The 23,955-nt window shown below is 35.7% G+C and overlaps 1 protein-coding gene across 1 annotated transcript; it reads right to left on the reverse strand.

Moving 5' to 3' along the window:
• Nucleotides 1-1,064: 1,064 nt before the first annotated feature.
• Nucleotides 1,065-22,361, reverse strand: LOC128579168 (ankyrin repeat domain-containing protein 26-like). The gene is made up of 7 exons (XM_053581402.1): nt 22,105-22,361; nt 21,071-21,223; nt 15,967-16,037; nt 15,527-15,620; nt 14,223-14,296; nt 13,805-13,889; nt 1,065-1,541 (listed from the first exon to the last, which is right to left on the reverse strand). Exons 1-7 carry the CDS (start codon nt 22,327-22,329, stop codon nt 1,335-1,337), a joined length of 909 nt encoding a protein of 302 aa, XP_053437377.1. The 5' UTR covers nt 22,330-22,361; the 3' UTR covers nt 1,065-1,334.
• Between the last annotated feature and the right edge of the window lie 1,594 nt (nt 22,362-23,955).

Genomic DNA, 23,955 nt, shown 5'->3' on the forward strand with positions numbered 1-23,955 from the left:
ATCAGCAGTGTCTTCTGTTAGATTTTGATGAATTCTATGAAGATTGCAAAAGATGAGTGGTTAGTATTTCATTTTTCCTAAAGCATTCCTAAGTGGCTTGCAATTTAATATTAAGAAGTTGGCATAAGTGTAAATAAAATTTCCATTTAAACAGTGTTTTGTAGCTGAAAATGTGTCAGGGCAGGCCTACTCTGTGCAACTGCAGTTATAAAAGCATTCTAAATAAGAAAATAGTTTCTAATAAGAAAATAGTTCAAGTGCAGAGGGGAGAGGTATGGCTGTCAATGATGCAAAGATCAACAGGGTACGCTCGCTGCCTTCTGTAATGGCTCTCTTTATAATAAACACTTGAGGGTATCATTAGAAATACTTATGTTTAGAAAGCAACTATGTGCAATAGGGAATATATCAATTTGCTTGACTATACTAAACATTCCACAACAAAAAAGTTAGAAAAAAACTTATTCTCTTAAGCCAGTACAAAGATTAAAAAAAAAAAAAAAAAAAGTTCCTCAAAGACTTCTTCGAGCACTTGCTTTTGCCACCCTTTTACATTTCACCCACTATATGGGGAAAGTTAAGTATTGGGCACTGAGAGATAATTCAGAGCAACAACTTCTAGGTGAGAATGAGATGGCTGAGTTGGTGATCAAGAAGAACTTCAGCAAGCACCGGTGGAAATTAGCTGCTAACACTGTTACCAAGGCATGAGTGGTGGGGCCTAACCTTTTTGTGTGTCTTCCATACCTCAGGCTGACCATGGCATTATTTTTAAGAACTTCGTGAATTATCCATTCCTTTATCTCTGTGTTAATCAAGTATGCAAGTTTTGCAAATATGCCTTTGTGTTGAGTGGAAAAACTATACCAGAAATTCTTTCTCAATGTGCCCACTAGTGCCAAGACCAAAGATCACAGCCAAGAAAAGTTAATTTTCCAGGTGCCAGAAGATGCTGAAAGAATAGTTGTAGTACTTGACTATTTGGGTTTAAGTTGTAATCTTCATTAGATTAATGAAACTCATTAATATTTTTACCTAGTGGAATGGTGGCAAGAAATTTATAACAATATCACTGTCTAAATTATAAAGCTACAAAAATATCTAGCTGAAGGAATAAGAGATCAGGTTCACTACATAATAATTCATATGAAAAAATTTCATATAAAATCATAAAAAGGGAGAAAAACAAACTGCTCTGAATGAATATTTCAAAATTAAGTTCACTAAGACCTGTTTTTATTTCCAAATAATTTCATGAGCTTCCCTCCCTAAAAAATTATGCATTGAGGAAAATTAATGAACTTAATTTATTTTCTATGATTTTGTGTTTTGACCTACTCTCTTAGTTTTTTGTATGACAATTTTCTAATTTTCAATTCTTTTAGATAGAGTTGCTTGTATTTCCGAAATGTGGTTTCATTGATTTCTTCTCGAGAAGTTTCTGTTACAGAGATTTCAGATTCCAGATATGCAATACAGGATTTCATCTGAGCTCCTGCTGAAACAATATGCTCTAATTTTCCTTGAGATGATGCTCCAGTCTAAAACATATTGAAAGGATACATTTTAAAGAATTATAATATGAATAGTTATTGTATATTTATTTTTTAATGTGTTGAGTCAGTGATGCCCTGAGTAAGTTTAAACATGGGGAGAAAGCATACATTGCAAATGTTCATCATCAAGATCAACTAAGTTGGCAAAGCACCTATAGCTCAGCAGCTAAGGTGCTGGCCACATACATTGGGGCTGGTGAGTTTGAACCAAGCCCAGGCCTGCCAAACAAGGACAATTATAACACACACATAAAAAAAATAGCTGGGCATTGTGGTGGGTGCCTGTAGTCCCAGCTACTTGGGAAGCTAAAGCAAGAGAATTGCTTAAGCCCAAGAGTCTGAGGTTGCTGTGAGCTGTGACACAAGGTTACTCTATTGAGTAAGACTCTGTCTCAAAAATAAAAACAACAAAAAAAGTAAGCTGTTAATATAATTCAATATTAAATATAATTATACAAAAGGAATCATTATGTTAGAACTCATGTAATATGATCATTCAAAGAATATTAGAATCAATTTAAATTTTAAAAATGTTAAATAGTGTATCTTAAGAACAATTCAAGAGTGTGGTCTAATTTCTAAATCACAGCTTTTTCTTTCCTGTGGATCTATGTTAACTTCTCTTAATAATCAAATGATTTTCTTTTTGTTTTATTTATCAAATAATAACTGTGTACACTAATGCATTTATGAAGTAAAATGTAATTTGATAGACAACGTGGAATGCTTACATTTAAATGATTAACAGAACCATCTCCTCGCTTACTTATTTGATGTGGTAAGGCATTCGTACGCTTTTCTTAATAGTTTAGAAATGTCTCATTGCATTATGTAAATTAGGTTATTCTTCTTAGTAAAGTATCTCAAAAATGGGGAAAAAAGTATCCAGTGTATTCAATACTAGTATGAAATCAGTATATAATCACCTACACATTCACAAGGAGGTCAGGAGCAGTGTAGGACCAGCATAGAAAGCAGGTGCCTTCTTGCAGAGGCTGGCCGACCCTCTGGCAGAGGGGTAAAGACAGGGAAGTACTGTCCTGCAGATTTTTTGGACTTGGGTGCTCACCACAGCTGCCTTGGGAGAGCCTGCGTGAGAGAGTGAACTTGAATGGTGCCCAGTGGCAGGGATTGAACTACCAGGCAGGGTGTAACTTTGATTAGGTTGGCTGCCATCAGAGGGCTGTCATTGTGGGAGGGCCACTGGGAAGAAACAGCCTGCAGGGTCCCAGCACGTGACTGGCTGTGGTGCACCTGATGAGCTGGGTAGCCATCCTTGGGGTGAGGTGGATGGTTCTCACATCCCAGAAAAGCCACTTTGTGGCCCAGGGGCACTGTTTGGAAACTTGAGGTGTGTATCCTAAAAAGTCTGGTAAAAGCTTCAGGCCCCCACCCTGCTATGACTGAATGTTAATGAAACCACCATGCCCTGACTGAGGGATAATAAGTCAGAAAGAAGGAAGCGGGTTTCCTCAGCAACTAGACAGTGGCTTCCCACATCCATCTTATATAGCAGAATCAGCATGTTTGTTTTGCATCTCCAACCCCCAGAGTGCCACCTGAAGTCCAGGTAATATATTGCTATCTGTATGTATATTTAAAATTTTTTCCTTCTAATTTTTTTAAATTTTTCTTTCCTTGTGTTTTATTTTTTCATTTTTAATTTCTTGTATAATAAGGATTGCATTTTGTGTTAGCATTTCTTTGCTTTTTAAACTTACTTTTCTATTTTTTCTTTCCTTCCTTTTTCTAGATTTTTCTCATCTTTCCTTCATAAATTTTTCAAATGATAACTAAGGTATCCCTCTATCCCTCCTTTCCCCCCCAAAGTTTATAATTTTATTTATTTTCTTTATTTTATTCTCATCTGCTTTGTTCTCTTTCATTCTGTATTTTATTTATGGGACAGAGCCTTGCTCTGGGGCTTAGGCTGGGGGTCCATGGCATTGGCATGGCTCAAGGAGGCCTTAAAACCTGGGCTTGGGTGTCCTTCTCACTTTAGACTTCCAAAGGACAGTATTAGTAGGCCCCCCCAGTGACACAAAGATGTTTTGTTTTTGCATATGTTGGAGGCAAGGTCTTGCTTTTGGTCAGGCTGATAAGGAGCTCTTGACTGTGGAGAACCCAACTTCCTTGGCCCCTCAGAGTCCTGAAATTGCATGTATGGGTCAATGCACCCTGTTGAACACCACTATTACTCCCGTATTTCTCTTCCTGTCCTTTCTTTTCTTTTTCTTTCACACTTATTTTCTGTTTCTTTTCTCCTTTCTCATTCATTTCTCTTTTCTTCCTTTCGTCCCTGTACCAAAAGGCCACTCCAACATTCAAGCACAGAAACAAGAACATTTAAGAAGGAGGACGTGAGAGGAAAAAGTAGGGGAAGGATATGGATAAAGAAGAAAGCACATATGAGGAAAAACCAACAAGAAAAAAAAATCTGGCAACACGAAAAACCAAAACAGATCAACCCTAACCTCAAGGGACCATGAGGCAGCTACCATAGAGGATCCCACCTAGAAGGAAATTATGGAAATAACATCAAGGGAATTTAGAGTATGGATGGCAAAAATGATGAAGGGAATTGAAGGGAAAGCGGATAATCACTGAAGGGAAATCCAAAAATTGACTTAAGAAGTGAATAAAAGATAGGAAAGAGGTACTAGACCTTAAAGAAATAAAGGAGTCACCCAGGGAAGTTAAAGATGCAGTAGAAGTACAAATAATAGATTAGACCATGGAGAAAGAAGAATCTCAGAGCTAGGGGATATGTCTCTTGAGCTAACTCAGGCATTTAAAGAGGCAGAAAAGAGTAAAAGTAGAGCTTAGAGAATTATGGAAATTCATGAAGCACACAAATACACAAATTAAAGTGATCCCTGAGGGGAAAGGAAAATAACCCAAAGGTATAGAAGCCCTTCTAGAGCATATTGTCAATGAAAATTTCCCAAGCATCACCAAGATTCTGACACAGTCCTCTTAGATGCATATCAAACTCTGGTTTATCTCAACAGACACATTGTAATGAACCTGTCCAAGGTCAAAATTAAAGAGAAAATTCTGCAAGCAACCAAGAGTAAGCACCAATTGAATTATAAGAGCCAATCCATTAGGGTGACAGTGGACCTTTCAGCTGAAACTTTGTAATCCAGAAGAAGGTGGTCATTGACATTTAACTTTCTTGAATACAACAATTTTCAGCCCAGGATTCTGTATACTAGTTTTTAAATTTGACAGAGAAATCAAATTTTTTATTGACATGCAAACATTGATGAAATCTTCTACTACACGTCCAGCTCTGCAGAAATACTCAGACCCATTCTCCATACTGACCATCACAATGGACCTCCTAAAAAAGTAGACACCCAGAAACTGAAGAACAAAACGTAGCTTCCACATTGGTGCAAAAAATAAAATTAAGCAATGGACCTTCACAAAATAAGGTGAATAGAACTCCACGATACTTAACAATTCTCTCAATGAATGGCTTGGATTCCCCACTGACAAGGCACAGACTGGGTGACTGGATAAAAAAGCACAATCCATCTATATGCTGTCTCTAGAAACACACCTAATGTTGAAGGACAAAAGAAGACTCAGGGTGAACCAGCAGTTAAGTAAGCGAGGAGATGATTACCATTTGCCTGAATTATTGTTTTCCAGTCCTTCCTCCTGAGTCTTGTTTTATCCTTCAACATGTACAATCACCACATTATACCCCATAAATGCATTAAGGTACACAGTTATGATTTAATGAAGGAAAATATATTTAAAATATTAAAAAACAAAAGGAAATCAGAAAAGGAGGGGTTGCAAGTTTATTTTCAGAGACAATTGTATTTAAAGCAAAAAAGTAAGTAATAACAAAGAGTGTCACTATATACTGGTCAAGGGAACAATAGAACAAGAGGACATTTCAATTCTAAAAGTATATAACACCCAACTTATATGGTCCCAGATTTATGAAGCCAACACTAATTGTCTGAACAATATAATATCCTACAACACTACAGTAGCTAGGGACTTTAACATTCCTCCAAGAGAAATGGACAGAGCCACTAAACAGAAACTACACATAGAAACAAGGAACTTGAATGCTACCCTAGATCAGTATGTTAATAGACATATATAGAACACACAACCCCAAAGCCAAAGAGAATATGTTCTTCTATCAGCCCATAGATCATACTCCAGCCCACAGACACAAATCAAACCTCAACAATTTTTTTTGAAAATTTTAAATAATACTTTGCATCTTTTCAGTCCACCAGGGAATAAAGATAGAAATCGATTGCAACAGAAACCTTCATCCACACACAAAGTCCTGGAAACTACAAACTTTATGCTACGTGACAGTTGAATCAAGGAGGATAAAAGAAGGAAATTATTAGATTTCATGAACAGCATGACAATGAAGCCACAGATTCCCAAAACCTGTGGGATACTGAAATAGATGTCATAAGAGGAAATTTATTGCATTAGATACCAACATATGAAATATAGAAAGAGAGCACATCAACAGCCTAATGAATCATCTCAAAGAAATGGAGAAGGAAGAGTAATCCAATTGCAAACCTAGCAGAAGAAAAGAAATAACCAAAATTAAATTAGAAATAAATGAAGTTGTAAACAAAAGAATCATTCAGAAAATCAATAAAATGGAAAGTTTGTTCTTTGAAAATATAAATAAAATCAATAAACCTTTGGCCAGATTAAATAGAAAGATAGCATTAAAATCTCTAAAGCCTCAATCAGAAACAAAAAAAGGGGAAATAACTACAGATACCACAGAGATACAAGAGATTATCTCTGTCTACTACAAGCAACTCTATGCCCAGAAATTTGACAATGTGGACGAAATGGACCAATACCTGGAATCACACTGTCTCTCTAGACTTAACCAGGAAGAAATAGAGCTCTAGAACAGACAAATATCAAGCACTGAAATTTAAATAACAATAAAAAAGCTTCCAACAACAAAAAGAAAATCCCTAAACCACATGGCTTCACGAGAATTTGATCAAAACTTCAATGAAGAGCTTATACCTACCATGCAGAATGAATTCCAAAACACTGAGAAGAAAGAAACCTTCCCTAGCATGTTCTCTGAAGAAAATATCACCCTGATACCAATACCAAGAAAAGACCAAACTAAAAAGAGAACAACAGACCAATTTCACTAATGAATATTGACAGAAATATACTCAACAAAATCCTAGAAAATAGATTTTATCTATACATTTAAAAAATTATATGTCATAATCAAATCAGCTTCATCCCAGGGATGCTAAGATGAAGCTAGTTTAACCTACACAAGTCCATAAACATAATTCACCATATCAATAGAAGCCAAAATAAAGACCATAAAATCCTCTCAATAGATGCAGAAAAAACATTTGGCAATATTCAGCATCTTTTTCTAACAAGAACACTTAAGAAAATAGGCAGAGATGACATATTTCTTAATTGGTTGAAGCCTTCTGGGACAAAAATCACAGCCAATTTCACACTGAATAAAGTTTTCCACTTAGAACTGAAACTAGACAGGATGTCCACCATCACCACTGGTATTCCACATAGCTCTGGAAGTTTTAACTAATGCAATCAGGAAAGAGAAGGACATTAAGTGGATACAAATGATGGCCGAGGAGGTCAAACTTTCACTCTTTGCCAATGTTATCATTTTATACTTAGAGAACCCAACTGATTCAACTACATGACTCCTGGGAGTGATCAAGATATAGAGTAATGGTGTGGAGTATAAAATCAATGTGCTCAAATCAGGAGCCTTTGTGTATGCAAATAACAATTAAGATGAGAGGCAAACAGGGACACAATACCCTTCAGAGCAGCTTCAAAGAAAGTGAAATACCTGGAAATATACTTAACCAAGGACATGAAAGATCTTTACAAAGAGAATTATGAAACCCTAAGAAAAGAAATAGCAGGAGACATGAATATATGGAAGAATATGTCATGTACACGACTGGGAAGATTTGCATTGTTACAATGTTTATAAAACCCAAAGTAATGTATGGATTCGATGTAATTACCATTAAAATACCAACATCATACTTTGAAGAAATGGAAGAAAGAGTTCTGCATGTTGTATGGAAACAATAAAAAAACCCATAAAGCCAAGGAAATTATTAATAATAAAAACAAATCCAGAAGTATCACTCTACCAGACTTTACATTATATTGTAAGTCCACAGTTATCAGAACAGCATGGTACAGGCACAAAAATAGAAATACAGACATATAGAACAGAATAGAAAACCTAGAGATGAAACCAGCTTCTTATTGCTATCTGATCTTTGATAAACCAAACAAATAATCACTATTCAATAAATGGTACTGGGAGAACTGGATAATTCACATAAAAACTGAAAGTGGACCTGCACTTTTCGTCAACTTACAAAAATTGAATTCAAGATGGATAAAAGTTTAAATCTAAGACATGAAATGATAAAAGTCCTAGAAGAAAGTGTAGGGGAAAACTTGATGATGTAGACCTGGGGAAAGATTTTATGTAGACTCTGTTGGCAATCCACGACAATACCAAAATTAAACAAATGGGACTTAATTAAGCTGGAAAGTCTCTGCACAGTTAAGGACACAAAAACTAAAGCAAGATGCCATTAATCCTCCTCCCTCCCTCCTCTTTCTCCCCTTCCCTATTCTTACATTGTAACTGGGTTATAGTTTTCATATGAAGGTCCTACATTAGTTTCATAATAAGGGTGAGTACATTGGGTACTTTTTCTTCCATTCTTGAGACACTTTACTAAGAAGAATATGTTCCAGCTCCATCCATGTAAACATGAAAGAGGTAAAGTCTCCATCTTTTTTAAGGCTGCATAATATTCCATGGTGTACATATACCACAATTTATTAATCCATTCGTGGATCAATGGGCACTTGGGCTTTTTCCATGACTTAGCAATTATGAATAGGGCTGCAATAAATACTCTAATACAAATATTTTTGTTACGATGTGATTTTTGGTCTTCTGGGTATATGCCCAGTAGAGGGATTACAGGATTGAATGGCAGATCTATTTTTAGATCTCCAAGTGTTCTCCATGTCTCTTTCCAAAAGGAATGTATTAATTTGCATTCCCACCGGCAGTGCAAAAGTGTTCCCTTTTCTCCACATCCACGCCAACATCTCTGGTTTTGGGATTTTGTGATGTAGGCTAGTCTCACTGGAGTTAGATGATATCTCAAAGTAGTTTTGATTTGCATTTCTCTGATGATTAAAGATGATGAGCATGTTTTCATATGTCTGAAGGCCGCGTGCCTGTCTTCTTCAGAGAAATTTCTCTTAAAGTCCTTTTCCCAGCCTGCGATGGGATCCCTTGTTCTTTTCTTGCTAATGCGTTTGAGTTCTCTGTGGATTCTGGTTATTAAATCTTTGTCGGAGACATAACCTGCAAATATCTTTTCCCATTCTGAGGGCTGTTTGCTTGCTTTACTTCCTGTGTTCTTGGCTGTGCAGAAGCTTTTTAGTTTGATCAAGTCCCAATAGTGTATTTTTGAAGCAGCTTCAATTGCCTGGGGGATCCTTCTCATGAAAAACTCGCCCAACCCAATTTCTTCAAGGGTTTTCCCTGCAATCTCTTCTAGTATTTTTATAGTTTCATGTCTTAGGTTTAAATCTTTAATCCAGTGAGAGGCTATATTGGTTAATGGTGAGAGGTGTGGGTCCAGTTTCAGTCTTCTACAGGTTGTCAGCCAGTTCACCCAGCACCATTTGTTAAATAGGGAATCTTTTCCCCATTGAATGTTTTTAATTGGCTTGTCAAAGATTAAATAACAGTAATTAGCTGGATTCATCTCTTGGTTCTCTATTCTGTTCCAGACGTCTACTTCTCTGTTTTTGTGCCAGTACCATGCTGTTTTTTGTTTGTTTGTTTGTTTGTTTTTGTGGTTTTTGGCCAGGACTGGGTTTGAACCCACCACCTCTGGCATATGGGACCAGCACCCTATCCCCTTGAGCCACAGGCACTGCCCAGCATGCTGTTTTGATCACTATCGATTTGTAGTATAGTCTGAGGTCTGGTAGAGTGATTCCTCCTGCTTTGTTTTTATTTCTGAGTAATGTCTTGGCTATTCGAGGTTTTTTCTGATTCCATATAAAACTAAGTATTGTTTTTTCAAGATCTTTAAAGTATGACGTGGAGCTTTAATGGGGATTGCGTTGAAATTATATATTGCTTTGGGTAGTATGGACATTTTAACAATGTTGATTTTTCCCAACCATGGCATGGTATATTTTTCCATTTGTTAACATTCTCAGCTATCTCTTTTCTTAGAGTTTCATTATTCTCTTTATATAGATCTTTCTCTTTGTTAGATAAACTCCAAAGTATTTCATCTTCTTTGGCACTACTGTGAATGGGATAGAGTCCTTAATTGTTTTTTTAACTTGACGATTGTAGGTATATATAAAGGATACCGATTTATGAATGTTGATTTTGTAACACGAGACGCTGCTGTATTCCTTGATCACTTCTAAGAGTTTTGTAGTAGAGTCCCTAGTATTTTCCAGATATACAATCATATCATCTGCAAAGAGTGAAAGTTTGTTCTCCTCTGACCTTATGTGGATACCCTTGATCGCCTTTTCTTCCCTAATTGTGGTGGCTAAAACTTCCATTAAAATGTATATATTTTTTTTTTGAGATGGAGTCTTAAGCTGTCGCCCTGGGTAGAGTGTAGTGGCATCACAGCTCACAGCAACCTCCAACTCCTGGGTTTAAGCAATTCTCCTGCCTCTGCCTCACAAGTAGCTGGGACCACAGGCGCTGGCCACAACACCTGGCTATTTTTTGGTTGTAGTTGTCATTGTTGTTTGGTGGGCCTCCGCTTTGGATTCGAACCTGCCAGCTCAGGTGTATGTGGCTGGCACCTTAGCTGCTTGAGCCACAGGCACTGAGCCTACTTCCATTACAATGTTAAAGAGCAATGGGCAGCTTTGTCTGGTTCCAGATCTGAGTGGAAATGATTCCAATTTAACTCCATTCAATATGATATTGGCTGTGGGTTTGCTGTATATGGCCTCTATCAGTTTAAGAAATGTCCCTTCTATACCAATTTTCTTAAGTGTTCTGATCATGAAGGGATGTTGGATGTTATCAAAAGCTTTTTCTGCATTGATTGAGAGAATCATATGGTCTTTGTTTTTTTAATTTGTTTATGTGCTGAATTACATTTATAGATTTACGTATATTGAACCAGCCTTGAGACCCTGGGATAAAACCGACTTGGTCATGATGTATGATTTGTTTGATAAGTTGCTGGATTCTGTTTGTTAGAATCTTGTTGAATATTTTTGCATCTATATTCATTAGTGATATTGGTCTACAATTTTCTTTTTTTGTTGGGTCTTTTCCTGGTTTGGGGATCAGGGTGATGTTTGCTTCATAGAACGTGTTGGGTAGTCTTCCTTCTTTTTCTACCTTTTGGAACAGGTTGAGTAATCTTCAAAGGAATATGTGAATCCTAGTAAAAGTGGAATGTAAAGGTCTTAGCCAAATAACTATGAGAATGCCACGAAAGCTATGTTAACTAGTGTAATGAAAAGGTGTCAAACGGTCTATGAACCAAGTGTATGGTGCCCCATAATCATACTAATGTACACAGCTATGATTTAATAAAAATGAAAAAAACTAAAGCAAATAAAGAACCTTTGGAATGGGAAAAGATACTTGCAGGTTATTAATCTGACAAAGGGTTGATAATTAGAATCCACAGGGAATTCAGATTAATCAACATAAAAAGAACAAACAATCCCATCTATCACTGGGCAAGAGTCATGAATACAACCTATGAAGAAGACAAATGAAGGGCTAACAAACATGAAAAAAATCAGAAATCATCACAGAAATACAATCATCACAGAAATACAATCAAAATCATTTTTAGATATCACTTAACCCCACTCAGAATAGCTTACATCACAGAGTCCCAAATGAGATGCTTGTGCAAATGTGGAGAAAAGTGAACATCTTTACACTGTTGTTGAGATTGCAAACTAACAGAGTCTCTTTGGAAAGAAGTAGGGAGAGTCCTCAAAGAACTCAAATTATACCTCCCATTTGATCCCACAATGCCACTACTAGGCATCTAGCCAGAAGAAAAAAATAGCACCTTATCATAAAGACATCTGCATTTGATTATTGCTGCTCAGTTTACAATCAGCAAGATGTGGAAACTACCCTAGTGCCCACCAACTCATGAATGGTTTAACAAACTGTGGTATATGTATACTATGAAATACTACTTAGCCATAAAAAGATGGAGAATTTACATCTGGATAGTTAGAAAACATTCTTTTTAGTAAAGTATCACAAGAATGGAAAAGCAAGTATCCAATGGATTAAACAGTAATATGAAGCTGGTAAACCAACTAATACATGCCCCCACAAAACAAAAAGTCAATTTAACTCCAGTTGAGCTAAGGGGGGAGGAAAAAGGGGGAGAAGGGAATGGGATCAGTGTGGTCCCACCTAATGGGCACATGTAAGGACATAGGGCACATCTCCCCAGAGTGAGAAACAATTATAATAGGGACTTTCCCTAACAAACTCAAAAACAAAACAAAACAAACCCCCACAAAGTTTAAGACTTCTCTATAATAAACATGCCTTTTTCCCTGTTTCTTGCAGCTTTTCATTTATTTTTATTTTTATTTTCTATTTTAAATTTTATTTATTTCTGTTTTAAACTTTCTTTTATTTGAGCCAGGGTCTTGCTCTGACTCTCAGTACAATGCCATGATCATAGCTCATTGCAACCTCTAATATGAGGGCTCATGTTATTTTCTCACTGCAGCCTCTTGAATAGCTGGAACTATAGGGAAGCATCACCACACCCAAACCTGGATAATTATTTTTTCTTTCTTTCTTTCCTTTTCCTTCCTTACTCCCTCTCTCCCTCCCTCCCTTCCTTCCTTCCTTCCTCAATTAAAAAAGAGGGTCATCAAGGCCATATCTTTCAGTCTTAGTTAGCTTTACCTCTCAGCACCACCTGCAGGCCCGTGCGTCTTTCCTTCCTTCTTTCCTTCCTTCCTCCCTTCCTTCCTTTCCTCCTTCCTTTCTTCTTTCCTTCCTTCCTTCCCTCCCTCCCTCCTTTCTTCCTTCCTTTCTCTCTCTTTTCTTTTCTTTTCTTCCTTTTCTCTCTTTCCCCTCCCTCCCTCCCTTCCTTCCGTCCTTTCTACCTTCCTTCCTTTCTTCATTTCTTTCTTCTCTCTCTTTCTTTCTTTTTGTTCTCACAACCTAGGCTTGTCTACAGCTCCTGGTTTCAAGCCTCCTACAGTGCTTAGATTATAGGCATGAATCACCTCTTACAGCTTTTCTATCATCCAGTTTCTCCCCTTGCTTTGAACTCTATTTTTTTTTTTTTTGAGACTAGGTATAACTTTGTCACCCAAGATCAAGTACAGTGCTACCATCATAGCTTGATGAAGTCTCTAATTCCTGGGCTCAAGTGATTCACCTGACTGCGCCTCTAAGGAGCTAGGACTACAGTTTCATATCACCATGATGGGCTAATGCCTTTATAGTTTTTGTAGAGATAGGCCCAGGCTTCAGGTGATCTTTTTGCCTTGGCCTTTTTACTTTGGCCTCATAAAGTGCTGGGATTCCATGGTATGACTGTGTATTAATATTCCTTAATACACAGTCTCATCCAGAGATCTATTTTTCATCACTTTTTTAAACTAAAATCTTTTACAATCCTACACTTCCAATTTAAAAAGAGGGCCATCAAGGCCATATCTTTGAGTTTTAGTTTGCTTTACCTCTCAGTACCACCTGCAGGCACTGACTAGGCCCTTCCCTGTGCTCCTGGACGAGCATCTATCCTGAAATCTCCAAACCTGAAATCCAAAATGCTTCAAAATGTTATTCATCTTACATATAAAGATGACAGCACAAGTGGAAAATTACACATCTGAATTCATGTGACAGGTTTCAGTGAAAACACACATCTTTGTTTCATGCAAAATTTAGTACTTAAAAATATTATATCAAGTTACATTCAGGCTTTGTGCATAAGTTGTTCATGAAGCATTAATGAATATTGTGTTTAGACTTGGATCCCATCCTCAAGATATTTTATTGTGTATATATAAATATTCTAAAATCTGAAATATTTCTGGGCATTTGGGGTGCAGAATGTACAGCCTGTACTAGTAGAGAAAAAAAGTTCCTTTTAAGTATGATAGAAAGTAAGAGATTGACTTACTGAACTTGCAGATGACACATATTTCTCAACGCAGTCCAGTGTCTTTCCAAAGTTTACTTTCATTTTTGAATTTTCTTTTTCAAGGCTAAAATACATATTGTAAAATAATTCTTATCACAGATAAATTTTTAAAATGCCATAAAGCTTGTGAACAAATATCTAAAGGCATAATTAGAGAATTTCTCAAAGATTAACAAAGCAGATGATTTGGCAAAGGTATTTTTCTAGGTGTATTTTTGGAAAATGTATAAAATTTTGAAAAAATATACAAAGGCATGCATTTCAAAATAGCTTAAAGTTGAAACTTTCCTTGGCTTCACACAAACATACTTATTATCTGAACAGACACAATCTCATATTACACTGCTATTTGCTTTATGAATACTCAAGTTATTTTGTGTGCTGCTTTTAACTGTACCTTTGCATGCGGTCTTCCATCATCCTTTTACATTTTATAGTCTCTGCTAACTGATCTTCCAGAGATTTCTGCACCTAAAACAAAGGATTAAAAATAATTTACACTTGGAAAAACAAAGTGTCCACCAATGGATTAATGGATAAATGAAATGTGGTATACATAAAAATATTATTCTTGGGCTATGACAATGTTTTTATTAAAATCTTACTACCCAAATCATTAATTTTAGGAATTAAGTCAATTTCTTTTGTAAAGTCAAGGGGACTGGCACTACTTGCAATAAGTATTATCACTATGAAGGGGATAGATATTTTTATCAGAGACGTTTTTCATATTGTCTACCATATTCTTTTATTTATTTATTTATTTATTTATTTTTTTATTAAATCGTAACTGTATACAATGATATGATTATGGGGCATCATACACTCACTTCATAAACCATTTGACACATTTTTATCACAGTGGTTAACATAGCCTTTCCGGCGTTATCTCAGTTACTGTGCCAAAACATTTACATTCTACATTTACCAAGTTTCGCAAATACCCCTGTAATATCACACCTGTCTACCATATTCTTATACGCAGGCTGTCCCTGACTTGGGATCCTCCAACTTCCTATTGTTTGACTCCATAATGATGTGAAGCCATTGCAAGTTTGACATACTGATGATGGCCACCTTAATTTTTTTGACTTTAAAATGATATGAAACACCCCAATTTCAATGTATGTTGAATTTTGATTCATGATCCTTCCCAGGCTAGCAATATGTGGTATGAGGGACATATAATGCTTTATTAGAGACAGACTTATATTAGATGATTTTTTCAACTGAAGGCTAATGTAAGTGCTCTGAACATGTTCCAGGTAGGCTAGGCTAAGTGAGGATGGGTTTATTGGGATATAACCCCACTGAAAGTCAGTGAGCATCTGTACTACAGGTTGAGCGTCTTAATATTAGAACCTAAAATCCAAAATGCCCCCAAATCCTAATCACTTTTAGGTTCAAAATGACATTCCAAATGGAAAATTTGACATCTGACTTCATGTGCCATGTTGCAGTGAAAACATCTTTGCTTCATGCACAAAATTATAAAACATTACATAAAATTATCTTCAGGGTGTGTGAATATGGTATATATATTACAAATAAATTTGTGTTTAGACTTGAATTCCCTTCCCAAGATATTTCAATAGGCATATACAAATATTCCACAATCCAAAACATTTCTAGTCCAAAGCATTTTGAGTAAGATACACTCAGCCTATTCTGCCCCAGAACTAAAATAAGAGATTAACTTACGAAACTTTCACTTGACAAGTCTTTCTCATACTGGTTGAGTTTTTCGGCTTGGTCTTTGACAGTAAGTTTTAATTTGGAATTTGCCATTTTGATCCTAAAATATAATTTTTAAAATAATTAATGTCAGATAATTTTTTTAAATATCATGCAATTTTTGAACAAACACTTGAAGGTATGTTTATGTGAATCCTTAAATATTTGAAAAGTAGATGATTAAGCAACTATATCATTTTTCTAGCAATGTCCATGCATAATGTGCAAAATTTAGAAACAAAGTAAAAAAAATATGCATTTCAAAATAGCTTAAAGCTGAAAATTTTCCTAAGATTCATACAGATATAGTTACTATTACAACTAGCACTAGTCTCAAACTGTAACACTTATTTTCTTTATAATACTCAAGTCTTTTTATTTTTCCTTTTTGCTGCTTGAAAGCATACTTTTTCCATTGGTCTAGCATCTTCTCAGCATGGTGTCCTTCCTCTTTGAGTTGATCCTCTACTTCTTGAAACTAAAACAAAGATTAGAAAAATGTTTACACTTGGAAATGACAGACATTTCCCTCACTGGATGGACAGCTAAAAAATGTAGCATATAGAAAACAAAGTTTTTAGACTAACACACTATTTGCGTTAAAAATAATAATGATCTAGTACAAATCTGCTCATCACCTGAAGAGATTTTTGTAGCTAAATTTCATTGGAACCCTGACACACCCCTTCATTCTGCATATTATTTATAGATACTTTTCTGCCATCACTGCACAGTGGAGCTGTTGCAACAGGAATCTTCTGGATCATAAAACCTAAAATATACTATTTGGCCCTTCACAGAGAAGTTTATCTACTCCTGTTATAGGATGAAAACACAACATTATTCTTGCTTTTACAAATTATATTGTATTATTATTAATTTTTACAAATTATATTGTATTACATAAATACTCAATAAATACATTATTCTTAATTTTACAAACTATATTGTATGAGATAAATACTCAAATTTATAAAATTGATAAAATGGGGAAAGAGAAGATTATATTATGATAAGCATGTATATTTTGTATTCTAAGATCACAACATCAACTTTTATTATTTTATTTTATTCACATTTAATTTTATTGTAACAAGGCAACTTATATACTTTCAGCATCTAACACTCACCATCATCTTTCCTTTTAGGAAAAGGAAAAGGACTTTTAAAAATAAATGGGAAGTAAAGTACAACAGAGAATGTCAACCCCAAAGTTAAGTCGCAAGGCTTAAGTTTTCACTAGGAGAGAATTTAATTTAAATGTGTCGCCTTAAACTGTGAGGATGACTATTAAACTTTGCGATTAAACACGACAAAAGAGAGGCCATCATGTTAAAATTACCACTTAACCTACCCAGTCACGTCAAAGCCATGTTTTACTAACCATCGTGACCAGATGTTTATTTATTTATTTTTTTTGTGAACATGAGCAAGTAGACAGGCACAAGTTGGTAAATGCTAACTGTCCATATTCATAGACACATTGTAGTCTCTGAGCCAATTTACAGGTAAAATAGAGAAAAGGCTAGAACTTTGTGCACTGCTACACAGGGGGACAGCACCCTTCAGCTTCCCACAGAGCAAGGGGACCAGGTTTTCCTTTTTCTCTCACATCTCGTGGTGTGTATGCTTCAGATGACAACCAGATGTCTCATGGAGTAGTTTGAGAGGTGTATCTTTACAGAGGCCAAAAGATCTGGGTTTGAGTACTGGCTCCACCAGTACTAGCTGTGTGACCTTTAGCAAATTAGCAACTTGGTTTCTTCATCTACAACATGGACAGAATAGCACTGATTTCCTCATGTGGATGTTGGGAAGACTGAACTGGGGAATACACGTAATGCACTTAGAAAAACATGAGGCACATGGTGAGTGGCATATAATATTTACTATTAACATCTTGTTGTATTTTATGTTCTAATTTTATAGTTTAGGCAGGTGACATGCCAATGAAAATGGTCCCCGACAGCTGCATTCAACTGATCTCCACACTACTGAAATGGGCAATAAATGCAGAGCATGATGCCCACAACAGTCCCAAATTCTGAGATAACAGTCACCAACTCCAGTAGCCAGCAGTGTTCTCGTCCACTCATAAGAATTCATAGTTTACTTGTCTCCATGGCAATCAGTGGGATGCATGACCATGCACTGCAGTGCACAGAGCATCTTCTGGAGTGAGTTGTATGGAACTTACATGACCCCAGGCAATAGCCTCAACCTGAAAACACTGGACTCCATTGATAAATCAAGGTGCCTTGATCACTTCATTCCCAGCAACTGGATATGATGGGCTGCACTAGCAAGCACTCTGATGATCAAGTTAAGGTCATGTGCTGTGGTAGATCAGAAAGGCCAGAGCTTTTCAGTTGGAAAGGCAATTATCAATCTACAAGTCCCAATTCTGACTTTGTAATGAAGGAATACTAATTTAATTTTTTTTTCTATAGTGAGAATGACATGAATATATTTTTTTCCTGCTGATTGCATCTACATTCACTTATTTATTTGGTTGAACACTTTCCTTGGAAATTAAATTAGTACTAGCAGGAAAGAAGCAGACTGGTTTGGCCCTAACTCATTAAAACAAACAAAGAAACAAACAAAAAACAGAAAAACATTTTCTTGCTACTGTTGAAACAGCAATGAACAATAAGAAAGAACTACAGGAAATATTTCAAACTTTATCAATATTAAATAAGATTACATGAGGAGATAAGCAAAGACATAGAGTACTTTTCAGATGTATATCTTTGAAGGAGATAAGGAAATCAAAATATAATTCCTTGGTATAGAGAATATTTTCAATGAAAAGGCCATTTTTGATTAGAATGCACTAGTCTCTCCTCTATAAAACCTGAATAACTTGATTTAGAATCAGAAAAGGGGCTGCTGGAGTCCTTATCACATAGGCCTGGCCCTAATGTCCTTTGAAGCACTGAGACCTGTCTCTCAGGTTAAACTGCAACTCAGTCTGTTTCCCTCCATCTACCCATCATCCCTCGCAACCACTTGCAACACATATATTTTACAGTTTCTCTCCCCCCTCCCTTCTAAAAGGCATCTTTAAAAGCCACTGACTATCACTGAAACATTGGGCAATCATTCATACCCCCCATGTGCATGGTATTTGGAAATAAACCTTTCTCTTATTAATCTACTATAACTGTGAGTTGATCTTTTCAGCAAATCAACCTAGGGGAAAAGGGCAAGTTTCCCTGAGACTCCCCTTCACCTTCTTTCCATATAATTTCCTTAATTCCCCAATTACAAACTTCATTGGGAATATATTGCATTGGATAAATCACAGCTAGACATATTTACAAAATACTTTTCACTAAATTCTGTTAAATACCATCTATTAATTATAAAATAACTTGGAAAAAGTCACTGAAATATATATCCCAAATAGAGAAAATTAGTAACAATAGCAAGAAAGAGTTTTTTTCTGTTTTTTTAATAAAAAAGTTCCAATTTTATATTTTATTGCTTAAAATATATTTAGAATAAAATTTTATTATATCAATTATCAGTATAGTATAAAGTATTTAATTATATTCTAACAAATGTTAATCTAAAACATTTTCAATTTATATAAGGATAACTTATAGGCATATCAACTTTTGCTATTAAATCATAGCTGTGTACATTAATGCAATTATGGGGTACAATGTGCTCGTTTTATATACAACTTAGATATTATTCTCACCTTAGGCAAATTTATAATTGAACAAGATGACTTCTCATGAAAAAATAAAAGCCCTCAGAATGGGAGAAAATATTTGCAGGTTATACCTCCGATAAAGGTTTAATAACCAGAATCCACAGAGAACTCAAACGTATTAGCAAGAAAAGAACAAGTGATCCAGTCACAGGGTGGGCAAAGAACTTGAAGAGAAACTTCTCTAAAGAAGACAGACACACGGACTACAGACACATGAAGAAAAGCTCATCATTCTTAATCATCAGAGAAATGCCAATCAAAACTACTTTGAGATATCACCTAACCCGAGTAAGAGTAGCCCACATAACAAAATCCCCAAACCAGAGATCTTCACATGGATGTGGAGAAAAGAGCATTTACATTTACCTGGATGGAACTGAAATACATTCTTCTTAGTAAAGTACCATAAGAATAGAAAAATAAATATCCAATATGAAATCCATACCTCCATACTTATATGAAATCAATATATAAACAATTACATGCTCGTAAGAACAATAAAACACTCTTATAGTCCAGTTTGTGGGTAGAGTGAAGTGGGGTGGGGAACGTTTGGCAGAATGAGGGAGGGCACGAGGCAAGATCTCACCTATTGTGCACATTGTGAGGATGTATAATATGCCCCTTGAAAAAAAATAAAATAAAATTTGATTGATAAAGTCTCCCTCACCCCCACCCCGCCACCCCACCACCCCAAAAATGAACTGTCTAGATAAGCAAATCTATGGAGATAAAGGTAGATGGTGGTTGCCCAGGCCTGGGGAAAGTGGAGGGATAAGATGAGGGTGGAGGTTATGGTTATAAGATGTGGGGTTTCTTTTCGCATTGATGCAAATGTTCTGAAATTGATTGTGATGATGGTTCCACAACCCTGTGAATATACTAAGAGACATTAAGTGGTGAACTGCATGGTATGTGAATGAGACCTCAATACATTTGCTTTTAAAAATCCAATGGCAGGATCTGGATAATTTTCTTAATTCTTTATTTTGGATGTACCTCCTATCCAAGACCTGAATATTTCTGTGCTTTTACAATATAATTAAAGTGAAATGATATGAAGGCAATTAACTTTGCAAAGAGTTTATAAATTAACGTAAAACATTTTCATTTTATTTATTTATTTATTTATTTATTTATTTATTTATTTATTTATTTATTTATTTATTTATTTATTTATTTATTTTTAGAGACAGAGTCTCACTTTATGGCCCTCTGTAGAGTGCCATGGCCTCACACAGCTCACAGCAACCTCCAACTTCTGGACTTAAGCGATTCTCTTGCCTCAGCCTCCCGAGCAGCATTTTCATTTTAGACAAGAATATGAAGGCCTTTCTCTATGAGTTAACCTGAAATCCGTGAAATAAGTATACACAGATTTTGTATCCATTCACAAAATTGAAGATATGTTCTGGAACATTTCATTAGACATTACCCTGATTTAATCTGGCTTGCCTCACAATGGCAATAGAGAAATCACTGAAAACTACTGCTTAACAGGAAAAATGTCTCACAACTTCTGTGAAAAATGATGCATAATCCTCGACTTTCCTAAGGGTATATATTATAAGAAAATATGGTATATTTCTATGTAATTTTAAGGAAAAGTGGAAGAATGAAAGTCAGAATTTAAGAAATAAGTACATGATAAAGATAATAAAATTGTACAAAATTACTCATAATGAAAATACAAAAAGAAAGCTGTCACCTGCAGCTAGTATTCTAAAACACTTTATGTTATTGGATCAGCTCCAGATTAACTGGTGGCATGTTAATTTCATACATACTTGGTTTGTCATCTGACTTATTTTTCTCATTGAATGTTGGGTCTCATCTTCTAAATGAATGTGACAACATGATGTAGTTTCTAGTAACGTCTCCGATCTGGATAGTTTTTGCATGGTATCACACAGTTCTTGGCGAAGTTGTCTCAAAACTGCCTGGTAAGATATTTTTGTTGCAGATATTATAAACACTTTATTATTAGGATGTGTTAATAATATTTAACTTTAACATATATACCTTGAAGATTATCATCACATACATTGCATTGACTCACCTTCTTTTCCTCCTGTGTACACATTCCTGTTGACCACTAAATTTGGCTAAGGACACTAAGGAAGTGCTACCTCCCCCCCAAGTCAGTATTCTACTGCTCAGAGAACAGATTCAGTCCTCTATTCATTCCTCCCCTCATGAATGTGAAATGCATAAGGACCAACTGAAGGCTTAAAAGGAATGTGAAATGCATAACAAAAGATTCATATGCATGTGGATGGGATAGTGGTGGCAAATTCTACCCTGTAAAATGGTTTCTTTCTTTTTGATTAGAAGCTCAGATCAGCCTCAAAGTTTCTCACAAATTCAGTCCTCTGCTCAAACTCTCCCAATAATCCCTATTTTAGAATAAAAGTAAAATTCCAATGGCTCCTGCAGGCCCTAAGTAAGCTGGCCTCCACCTCCCTCCCTAATCTCAACTCCTGCAAGTCCTACCCCTACTCAGCTTCCTACTCACTTTTTTCTGCTTCGGCTCTGTCTTAAAATGAGGCAACATAAAGACACTAAAATTATGATTTCAGCATTTTTACTCTATGTCTATTAACAATTTATAACTTAAACTCTTAAAATGTTGTAAGTGACACACTGTCTTTACTCAAAGTAAAACATCTCTCAGTACTAACTTTTACTGTTTCTAGGCTGATATCACAAATATAGATCTAGATAGTCTCACATTCAACCAGATACGATGCTTAGTCACTACCAAATACCACTTCTCTTTTCTTTTTGGAAGTTTGAAAAATGTTTATTTCTTGATACTTACTTCTCTTTTCACTTTCTCTTTTTTATATTGGTACTGCCTTTCTTTTAAGTGATTGCATTCATCAAGCAACTTCTTGTTTTCCTCTTCCAAAAGCAGACTGTACCTTTCATGCCCTACTTCAAGAGCCTTCACCACTGCAGCACACGGTCTGTCTCTGGTGTGTTTTGCCTTCTCTTTATCTGCAGAATCCTTGTGAACATCATCCAGCTGTTGTTGAAGTGACATAGTTTTACACTGCAGTCCGGACAGTCTCTGCTCTAAAGACTCCTGCTTCACAATGTACATACTCACTGTTCTTTGTACTCTTTGATACTTAAGTTGAATGCTCTGCTTTTCCAACTGTGCTTCCATTAGGTCTCTCTGTGCACCTTCTAGAGCAAAAGTCTTCTCTCGAAGAGAATCTTTCGTGGGACAAAACTCAGCTTGCAGGCAACTGAATTTCTCTTCTGCATCACAAAGTTGTTGGAAAAGGGTTTCGGCAACAGAGTTCACATATTCCTGTGTACCAGACCATTCTTCTTTTGTTCTCTGGACAATGAAGGCAAGGTCTCTTTGGGAGACCTGACTTTGGTGACGCTCATGGTTAACATCTGCCAGTCTGAGATGGTGGGCTTCAAGTTCTGCTTCTAGTTTTTTCTGGTTTTCTTTCTCTTCCTTCAGTTTGGCTTGTAGCACTTTATTCTCCTCTCGTAGTATGTTGAGCTGGCCACTATACTGGGCTGTTACTTTCATTAACCTTTCTTCACTGAGCTTTATAGCATTTTGAAGATCATCAGTCTTGTCTTTGATGATTTCCAAGTCCCGCAAGTGTTTCTTGTCTATCTCCTCATTGTTCATTTTCATTCTTTCTACTTTCAATCTTAGTCTGACAATTTCTTTGTTCAGGAGATCTCTTCCATGTTCATGCCTTTGACAATTCTAAGTAAAAGAAAGGAAACTTTTAGCTATCACTCAATAAAATAATATATCATGATCTCCCCAGAAAGTAAATAATAACATGCACATTTATGAAATGAAAGGGTTGTAAAAAGCAGCTAACTGGGCAAAGAAGCTGGATCCAAACCTCAAAACTTATAGAGCATAAATTCCTGAAAGTTCAAAAATTTACATGAATGCAATGAATCTGTGAAAGCAAAAAAGAAATCAGTAAAGAATTTTTATGAATCTCCAAATTGGAAAAGGCTTTCTTTGAATTACAACAAATCCAAATGCACAAAACTCTAATAACTGTGACACACTAGAAAGTTGGGTGTACACTCTGGTGACTAACCTACATCCCCCTCCATAGTAGGAGCCTCAGCTCTGCGTACACTAGAACAGGCAAAATTTAACAACATTCTTTAAGTTTTTTTCTGAGAGCATTCTACAGATATTCTACTCTTCTAACATTTTTATCCTAAGTTATAACAATTATATCTATTGATAAATGACAAATCTAGGCATTGTGCAAAGCATTTCTCTATATATCAATTAACTCAGTTACTGATCACAATTCTGAAAAGGAGAGATTAAAGGTATAAGCCCCTTGTAGGATTTTCCTCAGTCTTCTGATCCTAACCCATGAGGCTCATCTACCAAATCACAGTTACCTCTCTGGAATAAATAGATAAATGCAAAATAAGCCTGATATTTTAAAACACAAATGACAAATAAGATAAAATTTGCAGAGGTCTTCTTAGAAAATCATGAGATTACTTTAGATTACAAAACATTTTGTTTCTTTCCTCTTCATAATGTTTGAATTTGTAATAAATGTGAAATAGGGGAAAAATCACTGAACTATTTTACTAGGAACAAAACACCTAATAAGTCATCATTAAGTATATATTATGGTATATTATTTTCAAAAAT

Source organism: Nycticebus coucang, chromosome Y (assembly GCF_027406575.1).
Source record: "Nycticebus coucang isolate mNycCou1 chromosome Y, mNycCou1.pri, whole genome shotgun sequence".
In the NCBI taxonomy this organism is placed as follows: Eukaryota; Metazoa; Chordata; class Mammalia; order Primates; family Lorisidae; genus Nycticebus; species Nycticebus coucang.